This window comes from Pholcus phalangioides, unplaced genomic scaffold (genome assembly GCF_987345545.1).
Source record: "Pholcus phalangioides strain wild (caught in Gottingen) unplaced genomic scaffold, Ppha-v1.0 ptg000003l_1, whole genome shotgun sequence".
Lineage (NCBI taxonomy): Eukaryota > Metazoa > Arthropoda > Arachnida > Araneae > Pholcidae > Pholcus > Pholcus phalangioides.
The window spans coordinates 24127218-24145095 of NW_028301596.1; the positions used below are offsets into that span (position 1 = coordinate 24127218).

Here is a 17878-nt window from a genome sequence, read left to right on the forward strand (position 1 = left end):
GGGGGAGAGAGAGAGATTTTCAACTTGCAAATCATTGATAATATCTCTTGAATCATTTTTGTTTATTTTTGGGAAGTTTTTGGAATTTTTCTTTCACATATCCCAAAAAAACAGGCCTTAAATTTTTAGACTTATTTTTTCAAAATATTTTAAAGATAGATAATTTCATTTAAATATATTTTCTCACATCGACTGCCCCTTAGGATTTCACAAAGTGGTTTCAAATGCAACCACTGGATCTTGGCATGGCCAATATCACACACATTATTTTTGGTGAACTATAATCATTGGGTATCTGTTCTTTCAGATGCATTTTCGAGTTCCATGCTTGATCACACATTCCCAAGAGATCCGTAAGATCTGTTCAGGAAATTTGCTAGTGGACATTGAAGAATCGGGATTCGAACCCAGACTTGCACAATCAGAGGTTAGCTCCCTAACCAATGAACTGCCAGGCGACAACTTTTGAAACATTTCATCTGTCTGGGAACAAAGCAGCGAGTTTTTGGGTTCCGATTCTGACTGATTTATGCAGGACTATTAGAGAGTTTTCTGGGTTATTTTACTGGTGCGACTTATATGGCAAAGAGGTGCCGAAACTGTCTCGCAAGGGTAATAATAATTAACCACAAGATAAAACCCCTGAAACCATGCAGTCGATCCGCTAATGACTCAAAGATTGGAGCATTTTGAAGTTCACGTCCTCATTCTGTAGAACTTGGCTTACTCTTAAATTTGTCACTTTTGTATTGAATTAGTATTTATCATATTTTGGTTGGGAATGATAATGATTTGGTTTATTAATGCGTGGGTTTTACCCGGACACAACCTGAGGACCTTGTGACAAGTAGATCTGCTTACAATTTGCGAAAGTTAGTATGCAAATCAGTAGGCAGGAATTTTTAGCTGGTAGGGAGGGCCCTTCAGAAAAATCAGTTTGTCAAAGGGTGCCCACATGATGCTGTTAAAATAGCTCAAGATAATTTTATAGAAATTGCACGAAATCTCATTCAAAAAACTAAGCATTAACGTGATCCCTAGTTTCCCATATTATTAGTTGATCAATTATGACTCACTTTTTCAAACAATTCATAGAAGATCTAAACACATTTTACATATTAATTGGCCACCCCCATCAAAATAATTTTTGGAATCTTACTTTCACTTTTGTATATATTCTTTTGTTACTCAATATTTAATCACATTTAATCGCATTTAAATTTATGTGGAATTCTACTTTCACTTTTGTATATATTCTTTCGTTACTTTAATATTTAATCACCCTTAACCATATTTAATCACAGTTAGCCACATTAATCATATGCTTCCCTTGTTCTCTTTTTATTGTTGTTGATCATTAATAACGGATTGGCATTTTTAACTAAGGTGCTCGATGGTTTGATCTGAAAAATACCTTTCAAATTGACCCAATATGGACTTGTATCTTTTTACATACACTTTACATACATACATTGTACAACCCCCACTTTTCTTCTCTCTTCATAGGGTCTAAAGGGCCACTTTTTAAGCCGTGAGATGGCTCAGCCAGGAACTGGCAAAAATTTCCATTCTGGTCTGGTATTAGTTGATCAATATCTTCAACTATACATTCAATTGAAAATATTATTTTCTGCTGCATGCTTAATGCTAGAAAAAAATTGTACATAAAAAAGAAACACATCTTGGCAACTGTTTGTGGTGCCCCAAGCATGTGCTTATTTTGCTTAATGGTCAATCTGGCCCTGGGTTCAGGTCAATAAGTTACTCGCCAACTAGTAGCGTCAGAGCCACGTGAGCAGTGGGTACCACACTAGAGCACCAACAGTATTCTATGGCATCAATCTGAGCACCCTCAGAAACATAACACTTCCGATGCCTGTCGCCAACAGTTCCAAAATCTGTGCAGAAGCAAGTTTGGTACTTGATCAATGTTTGTCAGAAACTTTCGAGACACGAGCTACAACAAAACTGGCGATAAGATGACCGCTGGACACAGGACCGCAACTAGGGCAAGCAGTTGGGTCTCCTGCCCCAGGTGCTAGATCCAAGGTGGCGCAAATTTCATTCTGAAACCTCTCCTTCAACATTACAAGGGGGCATCTAAATGCACGCTTGCCCCGGGTGACCAAGCATCTAGTTGACCCCCTGGCTGGACACATCGCTGCAAGGAGTTAGCACATGAAACTCTCAGAGAGATATGAGATGAAGACAGATGGGGGAAAAAAACAAGTATATCACATGTCCTGGTTTTATTAGCACTCATGTGAAGAGACATGACCATAGTGTGACAAAACCAATCAAATATGCGGCTGATTTGATATTAGTGACGATAGCTGTAGCATTTCAACCCGGCTATTTTAAATTCATGTGGCAAAACAATTTTGAAATTATAATAGGGAATCGAAACAGTTTATCAAACTAATTTGAAATAAAAATGGTCAACCCAGGAGTGGGGTGGGGGGCTATGGATCTTAGAACATTCATAGTTTGAATTTTATATACATAAAGAAATAAAAATTTTTTTAAATATTTCTCTGCAATTATTTTCCATTTGTATCTCTGATTTGGCACCCCTTCTAAAGCGGTGCCCTGAGTGACAGCATGAGTCGCACAGCCCTAGCTGTTACATATATTAATCCCTAGTTTCAGCTGCCCGTATGGTCGCCCAACTAATTCACTCACAATTACTCGTCTTGGCCTATTTGAAAGAGCAGATATAAAATGTCCCACACTTCAATACTGAAAGTAATTCTAAATTCACTGAACAAGACACCTAAACAAGCATTTTTGGTCATGTTAGGTTGAATTGCCAATAGCAAAGGTAATACAGATGCTTTTAGAGACTTCATAATTCACAATAGCACTTCACCAGTGCAGCAAATGTTGTATTTTTTCCGACGGATTTACCGTGAGATATGTGCTATCAATTATTATCCAAGGGTGCAGATATTGTAATGTGGTAGGCCAGAGGCCGCAGTGTGCCTTCTTGGGGCTCCGGGACAGACTTTTCTTTGGGGAGGGTGCTTCTTGAAAAAGGGTTATTGTTATGCCAAAAAAAAAACATTTTTGGGGGGGCCCCCATTTGGTTCGGGGACCCAGGGACATTGCTCCAATTGCCCCAGCCTAGTTACCGCCCTGGGTAGGCCTCCTCATAGTTCACCTACTGGGTAACACAAAATTTACAAGTCAAAACTACATCAAGTATAACCTATAGACAGGGCCGTCTTAAGAGCAACATGGGCCCCTGGGCCAAGTGATTTTTCTAAAGCCCTACCTGGAAAATTCTCAAAAAATTCAACTACTTCTCTTTTTTGTGAGGCCCCCGGGCCGTGCCCAGGTGAGCCCATGCGTTAAGACGGCACTGCCTATAGATGGTCCTCATGTCAATAAAGACTAAAATCCAAAGACAGATGTAGGATTCTAACATGATGAAAAAGGTCCATTTTTGTGGGAAACTCAAAATAATTCAAATAACTGCATTTATGCTCCAATGAATTGGATATGGGGAGCCCATCACACATGTGACCTCTCTCTCTCTCTCACTCACGATCTCTCTTCTCTCTTGATTACTTGTTGTTGGCCCATCTCCTGGGAACTGTATATGAGATTCCCATTGAAACCTTTGGTTTACTTATCACCAAAATGAGTACCATAAATATTTCATCAACATGTTTTATTAGAGTTGCACTCCCAACCTTTGCCATCGACCATCAAATTTTCTAACTACGAGTGAAGTGATTGAATCTAAGAGTGAAGTTAACCCCCTAGAATGTTATTAATCCTCTTAATTTTTTAAACAAAATGCATTTCTGGTTTCTCTGAGCAGAAATTAGCCAAAAAAGGAAAATACAATTATATTGCAAAACTAAATAGAGGGTTTAAGATTGTTCACAAAGATAGACAATGCTGCATGATACGGTACACGGAGACTGGGAGACGTCTATGAGTGAATATTTTGTGAATTTGTAGTTTTCTGCCAAGCTTGAAAGAGTGGCATGAAACATCAGTTTTTTGCAAATAAGCATAAATAAAATTCAAAAATAATATGTTCTCATATTAGTAGCCGCAGAAAGAAAATTTCAAGTGCCATTACCAATTTTTTAGTTGCTATGTCGACTTGGTACCTGGGTTTTGTCCAGCCCTGTCCTACGCACCCAACTATCCAAATTAAGGGCTGACGCAGATCCAGAGTGATGTGTTGGGAGGGAGGGGGCCATTTTTTTACAGTGAAGATGTCGATCGGTCTGGCCCAACCTAGTGCCAAACATACTTAAAATATAAAAATTAATATTTAAAAAAAATTAAGAATTAAAATTACTTACAACAACTACTTACTTACAAGTTTTTTATTAACAGTATCATGTGCGATTGCACAAATATGAAAACTTCGCAGATAAAAAAAAAGAGCAGAATATGAAAATCATATGAAGTTATTATTTTAAAATGATCATAGAATCCTACTTCCTTCTCCTTTTGCTTGATAAAAATTAAGGTTGACAAATAAACCAGACAAAACAATGTACACAAATATAAATTTATCCGTATGCATTCGACAAATGCTTTTTTCCAGCTTTTCAAGTCAAAGTAAGTAGATACTTTCATATAAATTTAATTTTCTGATCCCTGTGAAAGTATAAACCATTTCTCTTTGCAACGTTTTGATAACAATTAGGCAAAATAATATAAATAAAATAAGGATCTTGGTCAATCAGAGGAAATGAATTCTGAGCTAACTCGGATACCAGAAACCTCGTTTAATAGAGACAATCCTTGAATATTTGAAGAAATTTTTTTTCCAAAGCCCTGACCATGGGCCCCCACATCCTAGAGTGGGGCCTCTTGGCTGAAGCCTCTGGCGAGCTCCCAGACCAGACTTTTCACAGGCCCCTTTATAGTAAATTTATAGCATAAAAAAACAAAAATGACGAGAATCGTCCTGGGCCAAAGGACTATAGCCCCATCAGCCCCGCCTTTGTGGGGGGCCATGGCCTTGACGCACAAAAACAAAGCAATTATCAAATAAATATGTACTACACACACACAATGACAGCCCCTTACATGTAACGGATTGCACTGCATTGGCAAAAAATGTATGAAAGAAAATTGGTAAAATTTGAGAAGGGCGGTGAAATTTTTATATCCCTCAAGAAATCCATCTCTGCCCAGTCAGTGAGTGACCAAAAGAGTGGCTTGGAGTTAGCAAGCACGTGAGAGCAAAAGAGGTACTTAGAATGTAAGTAAGCATGTGAATGACCAAATGAGTAATCTAAAGAGCGAGGGACCAGTTCAGTGAGTGGCCTAGAGTCAGCCGTCTGAAGCGTATCCTGGACCCTTGGATGAAGTAATTTTTCTGAGGCTCCTCCACCAGGCGAGACATGTTCACTTTTGAAAATTTTAACCAGATATAGTTTTCACGAGACCTCCTCTGCATTTGAGGCCCCTCCCACCCAGGGGAAATGCGTTAAGAGCGCGTGTAAGTAACCAAACAGCGACCAAAACCAGTGAGTGACTGAAAACAGTGTCAAACACATGACCAAAACAGTGTGCAAGTGTGGAACGAGTGACTTTAGCACAGGTGTACTTGCAGGAGGGAGGGGCAAGCAGGTTATAGCACAGGGTGGAGAATTTGTGGAAAGAGTAGTCAAGAAAATTAGACTAGGGGTCGTTCAAGTATTACGTCAGCATCGATGGGGGTGGAGGGTGTTTCTGATTACCTGACTTTTGATGATGGGGGGAAAGGGAGGGGTTTGGATGAAGCTTACGTCATAAACCACCCTTTATAGAAAAAAAATGAAACATTCTTAATGGCATCTTATTCTGCTTGCCAAAAATGAGAAAAACTTTTCCCTAGTTTGTGGGCACTTCAACTAACATTCTTCTCATTGATGAGTTCCCTACAGAGCCACTTTAGTGATTTCTAAATGTTTCACGGATCCAAGTGATCTGGAAAAGTGTCTGGGCTGCTAAAGGAACTGTGGGAGATATGGAACTGTGCCAGGCATCACTCAAGTGATCTGTAATTATGCCTCGGATCACTTAAGTAATCTAGGAATGTGGCGTGGGTAACTTGGGTTATGTAGAACAGCACTGGGGGCAGCTTAAGTGCTATAAAACTGTGCAACATGGATCTCTAAATGTGCCACAGATCGCTTAAGTGTTCTGGAACTTTATCGCAAGCTACTTGAGTGATCTGTGAATATACCATGGGCTTAACTGAGTGATCTGAAAATGTGCCACTGGGCCTACTTGAGTGATCAGAAAATGTGCCATGGGCCACTTGAATGCTCTGAAATGGTGCTACAGGTCACTTAAGCGATCCGTAAATGTGCTGCTTTTAGTTTATTTTTACAAAATTAGGTTTAAGGGGGCGGGCCATATCAGATAACCCCCAAGGCCACATTTAATCCGAGGACGAAGGATTTCCCGTACATGACTTAGAGGGTGGGTAGCAATGAATTTCTTGAAAAGAAATTTTGAGTTCTTAGCCTTCAAACAGCATTGAAATTAACAGAAATTTATACGTTGTTATAATCAAGGTATTTTCTTTCAAAATTGTAATTTTTTGAAAAATATTTTTGCATTAAAAAAAAAAAATGTTTTTTGATCATCTGGGGGGGGGGGGCAAGAGCCCCCCATCTGTTTCTGATCCCACCAGTATGCGTTAAGAGGTAGGGTACAGAGTTGCCAAGATTCTGCTGACAGGGAGGGGGATTCAAAAATGGCTAAAAATTTGCTGACATAATACTTGAATTGCCTCCTAGAGTGGAAGAAGGGTCCAAAATTTGTGTAGTCTATAGGCAACAATTCCACAAATGTGCTTCTGACTGAACATCAGAATTACTCTCAATCTTTAAACCTAAATTTTTTGTTCGGTTTCAAATAAACAACTCATAAAGGATGAAAACTTTAATTTGGAACAACCGTAGCACGAGTTTCGGAGAATTACTAATCAGGAAATGTAATATTTCCTGAACATATATATATATATATATATATATATATATATATATATATATATCAGCGTTTCTCAATCTATGGTCAGTGACGATGGCACATTTGCCTTGCAGGCAAACTTGATAATAAGTACCTGGATAAAACGTTAAAAAATTATCCAACCGTTATGATTGACATTAGTAATAACTGTATTGGGCTAAAAAAATATTACAATTCGATACATAGGTTCACTATCGAGGAGAATGTATGTAATCCTAAATATGGTATGTTATAAAATTTTCCCCAAAAATTCAATTTATTGCCTTAAATGCAATTCGATAATCACTACTGCTAAAATTGCCAAAGGGTGAGGGAAATAAAAGATTGTGCAACAAATCGCAGTAAAAAAACTATTTCACAAAAAGAATATTCAATGTTTCATGGAACAAAAATGTGGTAAACTTAGATCTTAAATAGTGTAAAATACAGGGCATTGCTGACTGTGATTATAAATGTCAGAATTATTAAAATTGCTGAGAAAATATTGAACCTGACAAATATCTCCGATGAATATTTATATTTTTCGCCATACATATCATCATATAATTTCTATTTTATGAAAATGCTTTGTCATCACACAACTTTAGTAAACATTAAAAATTCAAATAAAGTGAGAAAACAACAAATGTATAAAAAATGGACACAAAAAAAATAAATAAATAAAGGAAGTGGTCTGTCAATATGTTTCAGACTTTTTGCTGGTGTCTGGGTTCAGAAAGATTGAGAAACTCTGATATATATAATAATTATAAAAATACCCTGCTTGTTCATACAAGCAGGGGTACAACACATCATTAAGTATGTTGCCCGAGATGTGCTACCAAAGTAATAGAATTGATTTTCTTAACTCACCTACTTTAAAAATAGTTTTTTTTCCTTGAATATCCAGCCGTGTTTTGGTTCACCTCAAGCTTGTATGTTTTCAAGCTTGTCTGTTTAATAAGGACTGAGGCCAGAAAAAAAAGAAAACAAGGGCTAGAGAAAATTCATCTTATTCGATGGCTTGTGCTTTATTGTGTGTTACTAAAAAAACTGAAGGATGTACATATGGCCCTCTCCCTCGCAAAAAATTACATATGTGCCCTTAGGTTCTAGGGGTATGGGTGAGTTGCACCAGAAAGGCAGGGTGACAGCTGAATTGCATAGAATCCCTATAAAACTTTGGTGGTAATATAATTGACCTTCCCCCAGCTATGGCTTCTTTACTCTTTTGACCTTACCAGCAGAAGAAAGCTCAAGGTTGAACTTCGAGTGCAAAAATTTTAGTGGAAGAAAATTTGATAAAAACAAAATTAATAACAAAAAATTAAGGATTAATAAAGAAAAAAGTATGGCAATTGGAGTTATGTTTGCTTCAAGGCTCTTGGGAGGGGCGATCGCTCCATTGCTTATTGTTTGAAGGCTCTTAGGGATCGCGCCTCCTTGAATCTGCCACTGCTTGTAATCAAGACCTGATATTTGCCTTAGGCTGAATATTTATGTACCATTTATATGCGATTATTTTTATTGAAAAGTGTCGATTCATTAATTAGTTTTGATAACAGTTCTCAAGTTCTTGCGCAATGTATAGCAGCATAGATCAGATACAACAAGGCCGCCCTTCCCACATGTGAGATCCCTTTCACGATACGAATAGTTTTCTCTAGCCCATGGAATAGAGCTTTCATGCATAGTATTTCACACTGTAAAGGCGCAAAAGTTTTCAGTGCCAAGGTGGAAGGGGGTATTTTAGCGAGAGATCTCATTGTATGACGTAAGCCTCTATTAATTTTGATAATATGTGTCTTAGATCAGTGTTTTCCAAAATGGACAATATCGTCCCCCGGGGGTGGGGAAGTGATGGAAAGGTCTGAGGGAGGTAGAAGCTCAGGGTTTAGTATAGGATCCTATGGGTTGATTTGAGTTAGAGGGCAATGAGAAGAAATATTTTTGAAAAAGGGGCAGATGGAACGAAAAGTTTGGGAAACTATGTCTTATGGAAGAGTAGATAACTTTGCCTGATAATACTCAAAAAATCACCAACGAATGAGGCAAATACCAGGCATAACCATTCACTGGTGATTTTTTGAGTAATTATGTCTTAAATGAAGAGCAGCGCCAAATTGTGTCGTAGTTACAAAAAAAAAATTTCCAAAAAAAACCATGCAGCTTTCGCCCGTCTCACTCGATGGGAGAGGCTCTGAACACTGGATGAAATATTAAATAAAATGGTGAATTCAACGTTTACATGATTTTTATTTTTTTTGTCATCTTCCTGAACTTCGAATCAACCGAGTTGAACCAACACCGGCTATAGTAGATAGAATCTACTATAGCTGGTGTTAGTTGGATGGCTCCCCCACAAAGGTGGGACTGACAGGGCTGTACCTCGGGGCAATTCTCATAATTTTTTGCTTTTTCAAGCTATAAATTAACTATAGGAGGGCCCGTGAAAAGTCTGACCGGGGAGCCCGCAAAGGATCCCAGCCTAGGGGACCTGTTCCAGGACGTGGGGGTTGAACTGAATGGGAGTAGGTAAGTGAAGAGAGTTAATAAGTCATAACATCACATCAAAAATGAACAGCTATTGTAATCGCGGATATATACAGAGTTATATTTGATTTTATATAAGACTTTATATGATTTTTGAAATTAAAAAAAATCATACATAGCAAAATGCATTGGCATGATATGTGTTCGTGTCTTCTTTATCTACAAATTTATTTTAAAATACGCCGCCTCAGATAAAGACGAGCTGGGAAAAGGGCTGATTTTGAGTGAAAAGAACGTGTTTTTAATGTCTCACATAAAAGGTTTTAGGGCTGCTTTGTTAGGCGCACACGTGGCATAACAATAGCAACAAAGTAATGGTGTTTCTATTTCTTCCATTCAACTCACGACGTAATATTACGGCAGAAACACCGGACAGGTTAATGATTGAATAATTGTATCGTTGTAGGCCTGTTGCTCTCTGTGGAGAGACTTTTTAACAGGGAGATCCACCGCTTTCGTGCCTCGAAGTTATGAATCACACAGACTGCGGCTCATTCCTAGTTCACTTATGTGAGCCGCAGTATGTCTACAGATCACTTATACACTCCCTCCCCCATCCTGCAGTATGGCTAGAATCTTTGGCGGCCTCCCTGTGACTCCTTGTGAGCTCCTCTACAGTGAATTCATAGTGTAAAAAAAATGATGAAAATTGTCCCGGACTGGAGCCCTGTCAGCTCCACCCTTGTAGAAGCCATGGTCATTCGAGAGATTTGCAGCACATTTACATACCACTTAAGTGACCATAGCGATGCAGTTCCACATCAGTGTCCTGCAGCCCATTATCAAACAAGTAATAAAAACTAAAAACTGGGCTGAAATCATAGCTTATCAACTTTTTAGAGGAAAATCTGTTGTTACTGCACAGCAAAAATGAAGATCTCTTTGAACCTGATGAGAGTAGTGAAGACAGGGATGTCTTCACTACACTCGATCGACCAGATCAGCATCAACACCCCAAATCTAATGACTACGCTGAAATTGTAAAAATGTGTTCACATTTTTTCCTTCTCTCGAACTGTGCATTGTGCTTAGCACAGATGTTTAATTTTTGCATTGTTTTGTGTTTCCCATAGGGATTTAACTGATGTTTATTTTCTATTCCTCATATACATATGTACTTGGATGGACTGCGACGTGCATTGTGCTTACCACAGATGCTTAAGATTTGAATATTTCTTGTGTTTACCATATTAGCATTTTCGTGTTCTTCATATTTGCATTTCTGTTGTTCCCCATTTTTTTTTCTCGGACTGTGACCTGCATTGTGCTTACCACAGATGTTTATTTTTCATTGTTCTGTGTTTTCCAGTGTTATATAACTGATATATAGTATATATAACTGATGTTTCCCCCCACCCTTTTCATACATATGTACCTGGGTGCATTGTGCTTCCACAAATGTTTAATTTTTACATTATTTTGTAGATACTATATATATTTTAATTTTTTTTCTCCCCATATACTTTGAAAAAGTGTTCTTATGTTTTATCAGGTTGGGTGGATGGATTTGATGGGCTGGGGGAAGGTGTTGGCACTTTTCCAACAGATACCTTTTACGTTAGAGGTTCCGTAAGGAATATTAACGTGGGTATCTGTCTGGTAGTTCAAGTTCAAGCCCATTATCAGATCACTAAAGTTACCCGTGGCATATTTACAGATAACTTGAAACACCTGTGCACAGTTTCAGATCACTTTGTGGCCTTCTTTTAACTGAACATGCATCTCGTATGCATTCCTCAGAGGAAGTTCTAATGAATTGGTACATGTTTGAACTTAAACTGTGAGTGTATGTATATGTATGGCCCTGATGTGATTTCTGTTGGATAAAATTGTGCTCATTTCGCGCTGCAAAACATTTCTGGATTGCTTGAGGTATTAGACTAAATAGAAAACGTCATTTTGGAAGAAAATATTGATTTTCATATTTTTATTTTTTGAGAGTCCTGTTCTTTGTGATTCCAAACAGGCCTTGTTTTGTTTATATGACACTTAGAATCAAAGTTACGTCCAATTTAGTGTTGCGTTTGTAGATACAAGTAATTCGTGAATAAAAATAATAATTAAATGTATGTTACGAACAATGATACTTTTTGATATTTTACTTAGTTTTAATTAGTTTGTGACATGATTTCTAAAAATCTATTCATTGTATCATTACAAAGTTTTTATATGATATTTTGCTATATATTGTTGAGGTTATGAACCAAAATCTAAGGACTATCACATATTTTTGAATTTGTGTTTTATAGACAAAATGTAGGATTAAATTTCAAAAATTCACATGTACATTAACGTATTTGGGTGTAACTTATGAGCATATCATGCAATTCTTCAAATTTTGGTTTATAATCTGCAACATCACTAGCTAAATGTACTGTGAAAATCATAAAACATTTCATCAAGAAGATTTTTTGCAATAGTGTTTCAAATAATAATGAATTTTGCCTAAAATTTGACATAAAAATGACTTTTTCATAGAAAATGATATAGGTGGGCCAAAATTTGCTGTGGTTTTTTCATTTCAAGGCACTTTCTATCGAAAAATGCTACTAAAGTTCACTCCAGTAACATTTTATATAAAAGTGCTCTCCAATGTAATCGGATACCTATAGTGACCCGTGGCACATTTACAGATAACTCAAGTGACCCGCAGCAAATTTTCAAACCAATGAAGTGGTCAGCACTCTCCAAAAGGTTGATGACTCTTGGTGTAGAGGAGGGATTCTGAAAATGTGAGCTGCAGAGCGGCTGGAGAGAAAGGAGCATTGGTTGATAAAAAGAACAACCAAATTAATTCGTGTATTTTTCTTCATTCCAGAATACAGTGTAACTACAGCTGTATCCATAGCATCTACAAGGGTGGGGTTGACAGTGCTGTAGCCCTGGTGCCGGAATGATTGTTATCTTTTTTTGTTTTTTCACACTAAAAATTAACTATAGAGAGGGCCCACTAAAGGTCCAGCCTAGGGGCCGTGCTTCAGGATGTGGGGGCCCATGACTGCATGTATCTACATATTGTCATGTTCGAACAGTATATTGTTCCACCATGGCACTAGCCATAGGGGGAGAGAGATGTTAGCAAAGGAATCAAACATAAGAGAAATTATTTTCCTTGTGAAATTTAATGGAGCTGCTTTCTGAAATGAATCTAAAAATTTTAATCTGCGTATGAACTTCACATAATGAAAAGTACTGGGAAAAAAATTTAACATTCATCGAATATTTCCCATCAATAATTTAAAGTTTGTTTAATATTTTTAAATTACAAACAAACAGAAAAAAATGAATCCAAAGACAGAGAGATAGAATTCAGGTTACTGAAAAGAAGGGGGGGGGGGGAAAGAAAATGGATTCAAAGTCAGGGAATTGAAATTTAAATTCCTTTATTATAATTTTTTTGGTAGTTCAATGTCTGCAAAATTAACTTTGAGAATAACCAAAAAAATAATATGGATTTAAATTCTTTCTACCATGAAGTATCCAAGAAAGAAACAGAAAGAACTAGTTCAAATTCCGCAAAAAAAAGTACCAACAAAAAATGTGTCCATGAAATTAAATTAGAACTATGAAAAAAAAGTCCGCAAAATTGACTCCGAATTACCAGAAGAAACAGAGGAAAAAATGAATTCAGAGATTAAAATTCATTCAGAAATAAAATTCAAATTTTCAAAAAATTTCAGAAAAAATCTCAAGTCTACAAAATAAACATAAAAGAAGTGAAAAAAAATTTCCAAGTCTGAAAATTAACCAGCAACTGATCAGTTAAACCGTGCATCAGCCGCGGATAAAGTTCCACGAAAAAAAAACGGTAGTTAACCGGGTGTTTAGGCACGAAGAATACCGTTTTCATGTAACCGACGTTTTAACATTTCCTCACCAGTTAACTGCGAACGGAATACAGCCGTGAGTGAGTGACTCTGAACGTCACGTCAGTGACATGGTGAATTCTGATTCGTCGATAATTCTCTCAATATGATCACTAGGAATATGTAATTTTCGTGTTCACGAAATAAACGCGATAGATGCGAAATTTTTGCCATTTTTGATGAACACACACAATGCGTACGTTTGATTTTTTTTACAACTTTTCTGCGAAATCTTGATAATTTACACTTGGAAGCGGAATCTTGCTGAGCACTTGAGTTATAGAACTTTCAACAAAGTAGGACCTTTTAATAGTTGGCCTCGTAATTAAAACTATAAAAAAAATTGTGTCGTTAATTTAGTTCGTTTTTGCGGTACTTTTTTATTTTTACGAATAAATGCGAAATTTCTATCTATTCTTTTTTTAAAGTGGAATTTGGATTTTCTTAGTTGAAAAATTTACGTATCTCAAATGTTCATCTTAAACCGGAAACAGGTCCGCAGCGCTAAGCAGCTTCAACCCACGGAAACCCGGTTTTGAGGTGTGGCTAGCACAGCGCGGGCTATTTGAATGAATGATTTTGCATAGACATCACTCCAAAACAGGTTTTGCGCAGCTTAGGCCCCTTTCACACGGAGCGGATGCGGACGCGGGTCCGCATACCCTTTCAAACGAGCACTGAAGATGCGATTTCTTTAGTTCGAAATTCGTGCATAAAAACTGTTTTTTCGCAATTTTTGTAATTATTTTTCTCCTTCACCCCTGATTCAGTGCCCATAGGCAGCCTAGAGGCATTCTTTGGTGGTTTTTATCATTGAGCCTAAAGATGCCTCCATTCCGATCCTCACAAGTAGTCGATGGGAGAAAATATCTTAAAATATTTTCAAAAAATTTTGAAAAAAAAATCTGTCTTTTCGGAAAAATATGAAAGAAAATTCCAAAAACACATCCAATGTTCGAAAAATCCAATCCAAAAACATCCGATGTTCCAAAAAAAAAAAATTCAGCAAATATCAAAGAATTTGCAAGTATAAAAAAAGGAGGGGTTGGGACTTTCAAAATGTCTGTGCTTAGAAATATTCACATCACAATTCTGTCTTAGGCCGGGATTACACTATAAAAGTTTTGTAAAAGCTCTTTGATAAAACGTGAAAAATTCAACCATTAAGATCACCGGTTGCATTTGCTTGAATGCAACCGATGCGCCTATTGGTTGAATTTTTCAACTTTTATAAAAGATCTTTTACAAAACTTTATAGTATAATCCCGGCCTCAAGTACGGATTACACTATAAAAATTTTATAATAATTCTTTTAAAAAAGCAACTAATAAATTTATCGGTTGCACTTGCAATTTATTAGTTGATTTTTTCAAGTTTTATAAAATAACTTTCATAAACCTTTTAGAGTGAAATCCCATCCTTAGATTAGTCACTTCTGAAATATAAAATTTCATTTTTTCAGTTTATAGACTAAATATTGAGTAAAATATACTTGTAGGTATCGAGGGAACCACCAAAAATATTCAAGTGCAAGGGTCTTCAAACGTCTTAATCCGGCCCTGAGTGAACACCGTACGTGGATAACGTTGTTTAATAAAAGTATTTTTTTTAAAGTTTAAAAAAATTAACAGTTAAAAAATTTAAAAAAATAACAAATATTTAAAATAATATTTCAGATATTTATATTTTTTAAATAATTTTAAAAATTTAAAAAGAAAAAAATTAAAATTTTTAAATTAAATTTAAAAGTTATTAAAGTATGTAGTCAATTAAATATTCGTAATGGCTTATAGTTTTGGTCCCGTCAGTGGCTGTTGTTGGCAGGTTTTATTGTATAAAATTGTAAAGTATGGACAAAAGCCAGGACCCGACATTTCCTAGGTGCGGAGATTTTTCGGCTCGTCTGAAAGACGCAGTATATTTTTAGAATCGCGTAGCGCGACCGCGGGTAAGGACCCGGCTTTATTTTATTTTTCCAAGTTGCTGTTCATTGATATGATAAGAATTAACTTTATTTGTTTGTTAAATGTTTTACAAAATATATATCATGCATTTAACAATTCGAATATATATAATGATTACATTCTTCTAGAAGACTACAAAGAATAGGCCTACGCGCGTGATGAGTATACTATTACTGTACCAGGTTCAAGCAAAAGTCTTAGTAAATTTTAGGACACTTACTTGGCTTTCTTACCGTCTTTTTCTGTCATTTCCGTTCTCTCGACGCTGTTGCGGACGGGAGACATCAAATTCGATGCTAAAGCGAACGAGTTGTCTTTATGATTGAAATAGCTTCCTATGTTATCACCGTTCTGCTTCACCGTTTCTTTTAGGATGAGTCCATCATCTAGGATCGTTCTGTGAGTTTTGCCATTTGATATTAGGCGATTCGGAGCTCTGGAAAGCACAATAGAAAAAAAAAATACACACCGTAGTTTATTTTTTTACGCTGTTAATCCAAAATACACTGAAATTATAGGCTATATATGACAAGTTCAAAAACCAAATAGCCAAGACCAGCCAAATAGCCAACCAGATTTGCAAACGGTTTCTTCTTCGCCAGGTTACATTTGCATATACATGGTGTTCTTTTTCTCCCTATAAATTTCAACAAGAATGCCGTTTCAACGTTTGCGGAGCGGCCGTTTCGAAAAGCGCTAACGAGTTTGGGTTTCATGTTAAACCATGCATTCTTTGATGACAATCGTTTGTATTGGTGTGTACTATCACCTTTTAAAGTTTTTCCCATCTTTTCTGAATTACCTTGCATAAAAAGCTTGTAAGTTTCGGAGACCAGGGTTGACAGGTTTTGATTCATGGAAGTTTTTGACGGTTTAAACCGTCACGTCAAAAACCTCGAAATATTGCTTTTCAATATAAAAATCCCCATTGGAAATACACACGCTAATTGCATGTAATGTTTAAAGTGACTATATTATACAAAGAATAAATATTTAATATGATTTTGAAATACTTTTCTACTCTACAGAACTATTTTGGAAAATATATACAGTGCGAAGCATTATTATAAGACACCCTTAAATTTTAGTGAAAGCACAAGAAGGAGCAAAGTAAAAAATTTCAAGCTGTTTTATGACAGCAAAAAAATAACTTTATACCAGACTAGCTATAATACCCGGCGTTGCCAGGGTTTTCTTCAATGAGGCTTTTTGGATCACGTGATATCTCCCTCTTTTTTCGAGGGACACGCAAACCGTGTCTAAGTTAACCAATATGGCGACTTCCAGCGCGACTCATGAAAGAAACAAATCTAGATTTAAAGAAACGTAGAAATGAATATACATTTTTTTTCCTTTTTTAAGGGCGCTAAGTATTTCTATTCCCCCCCCCCCCTTTTGAACTTCAAGTTATCCATCTGCCTGTTTAAGCTTCCAAAAATGCTTAGTTAAAGCTGTGGTATTTCTTCGATGCACTTTATGGGCCCATAATTAATTTTAAAACAACCTAAACTATATGAATTTATGCAGTTGAATATTAAAAGATAATACGCGGAGACATTAATTTTCATGCTTGAGAAGATGTAAATAAAAAGTTGAAATCAATGTTATTGCCTGGATATCTAACTCAAAAGGTAGATTCAGCTAATTACTTCATATTTAATCTTCTGGACTTCGTATATCTCTAAGCGAATTCAATATTTCAAAAATCGGGAATTCAATAACATTTTTTAAATTATTGATGTGGAACCCCACTGAATTTCCTCATTGCTACAGTAAAATCGGCAATTTTAACACTGATTTCTATGAGGATCACCCTTTTCCTGACCCTCAAAGCGATGCTGATGATATGACGTCTATTCAAAAAGCCTCATTACTGAGTATATTTAAAATGTGGCAAACCATTATAAAGGCATAAATTATTATACATATACTAACAGGATTAGAGAAGTGACAAACCATTGTAAAGGCATATACACGTCTGAAATGCACTGCTAGGGAACCACGGTAACCAAAGTAAACGTTCTGAAAGTGATTGTTAAAGCTCAAAACCATTGTTTTTCCGACAATTTTTTGCCCGTTTAAGGCATTTGCCCTGCTTTGACAAAATTTTAAAGTAGCCTATCATTCAAGTCGGGTCCCATTTGGTATATATGCAAAATTTGGCGACGATCGATCTAAAATTGTAGATTTGTATAGAGAACACACACGACTCTCGGTTGTTGATACAGCAACAGATGCTTCAGTTACGAGTCGTACGCACCGTTCAACTGCTTGTCTGTGACACGGAAAATTCGGTATCGATGGAAAAGCATGTTCAGATCGTTTTTGTGGGTCCAGTTTCTGATTTTTTTATAATAGATGGTTCAGTCACTCGCACTTGATCCCATGCAATTAGTTCCGAATAGTGCTTAGCGCAAAAGTTTATTTTCGGAACGTGGAATGGACGGATTTCTACTTCTGATAATCCTTAATTTCTAATTTTTAGAATCTGTCCATTATCGGAAGGTTATTAGAGATTACCTA

General features: G+C 36.5%; 1 protein-coding gene across 3 annotated transcripts in view; it reads right to left on the minus strand.

Moving 5' to 3' along the window:
• The window catches only part of LOC149088330 (ATP-dependent translocase ABCB1-like), a 532351-nt gene that overhangs the window by 324249 nt on the left and 190224 nt on the right, over positions 1-17878 (minus strand). For all 3 annotated transcript variants that reach the window (XM_089247148.1, XM_089247163.1, XM_089247155.1), the window contains exon 3: positions 15576-15791. In XM_089247148.1, the coding sequence (XP_089103274.1) occupies positions 15576-15791 (216 nt within the window). The remainder of the gene's footprint in view (positions 1-15575; positions 15792-17878) is intronic.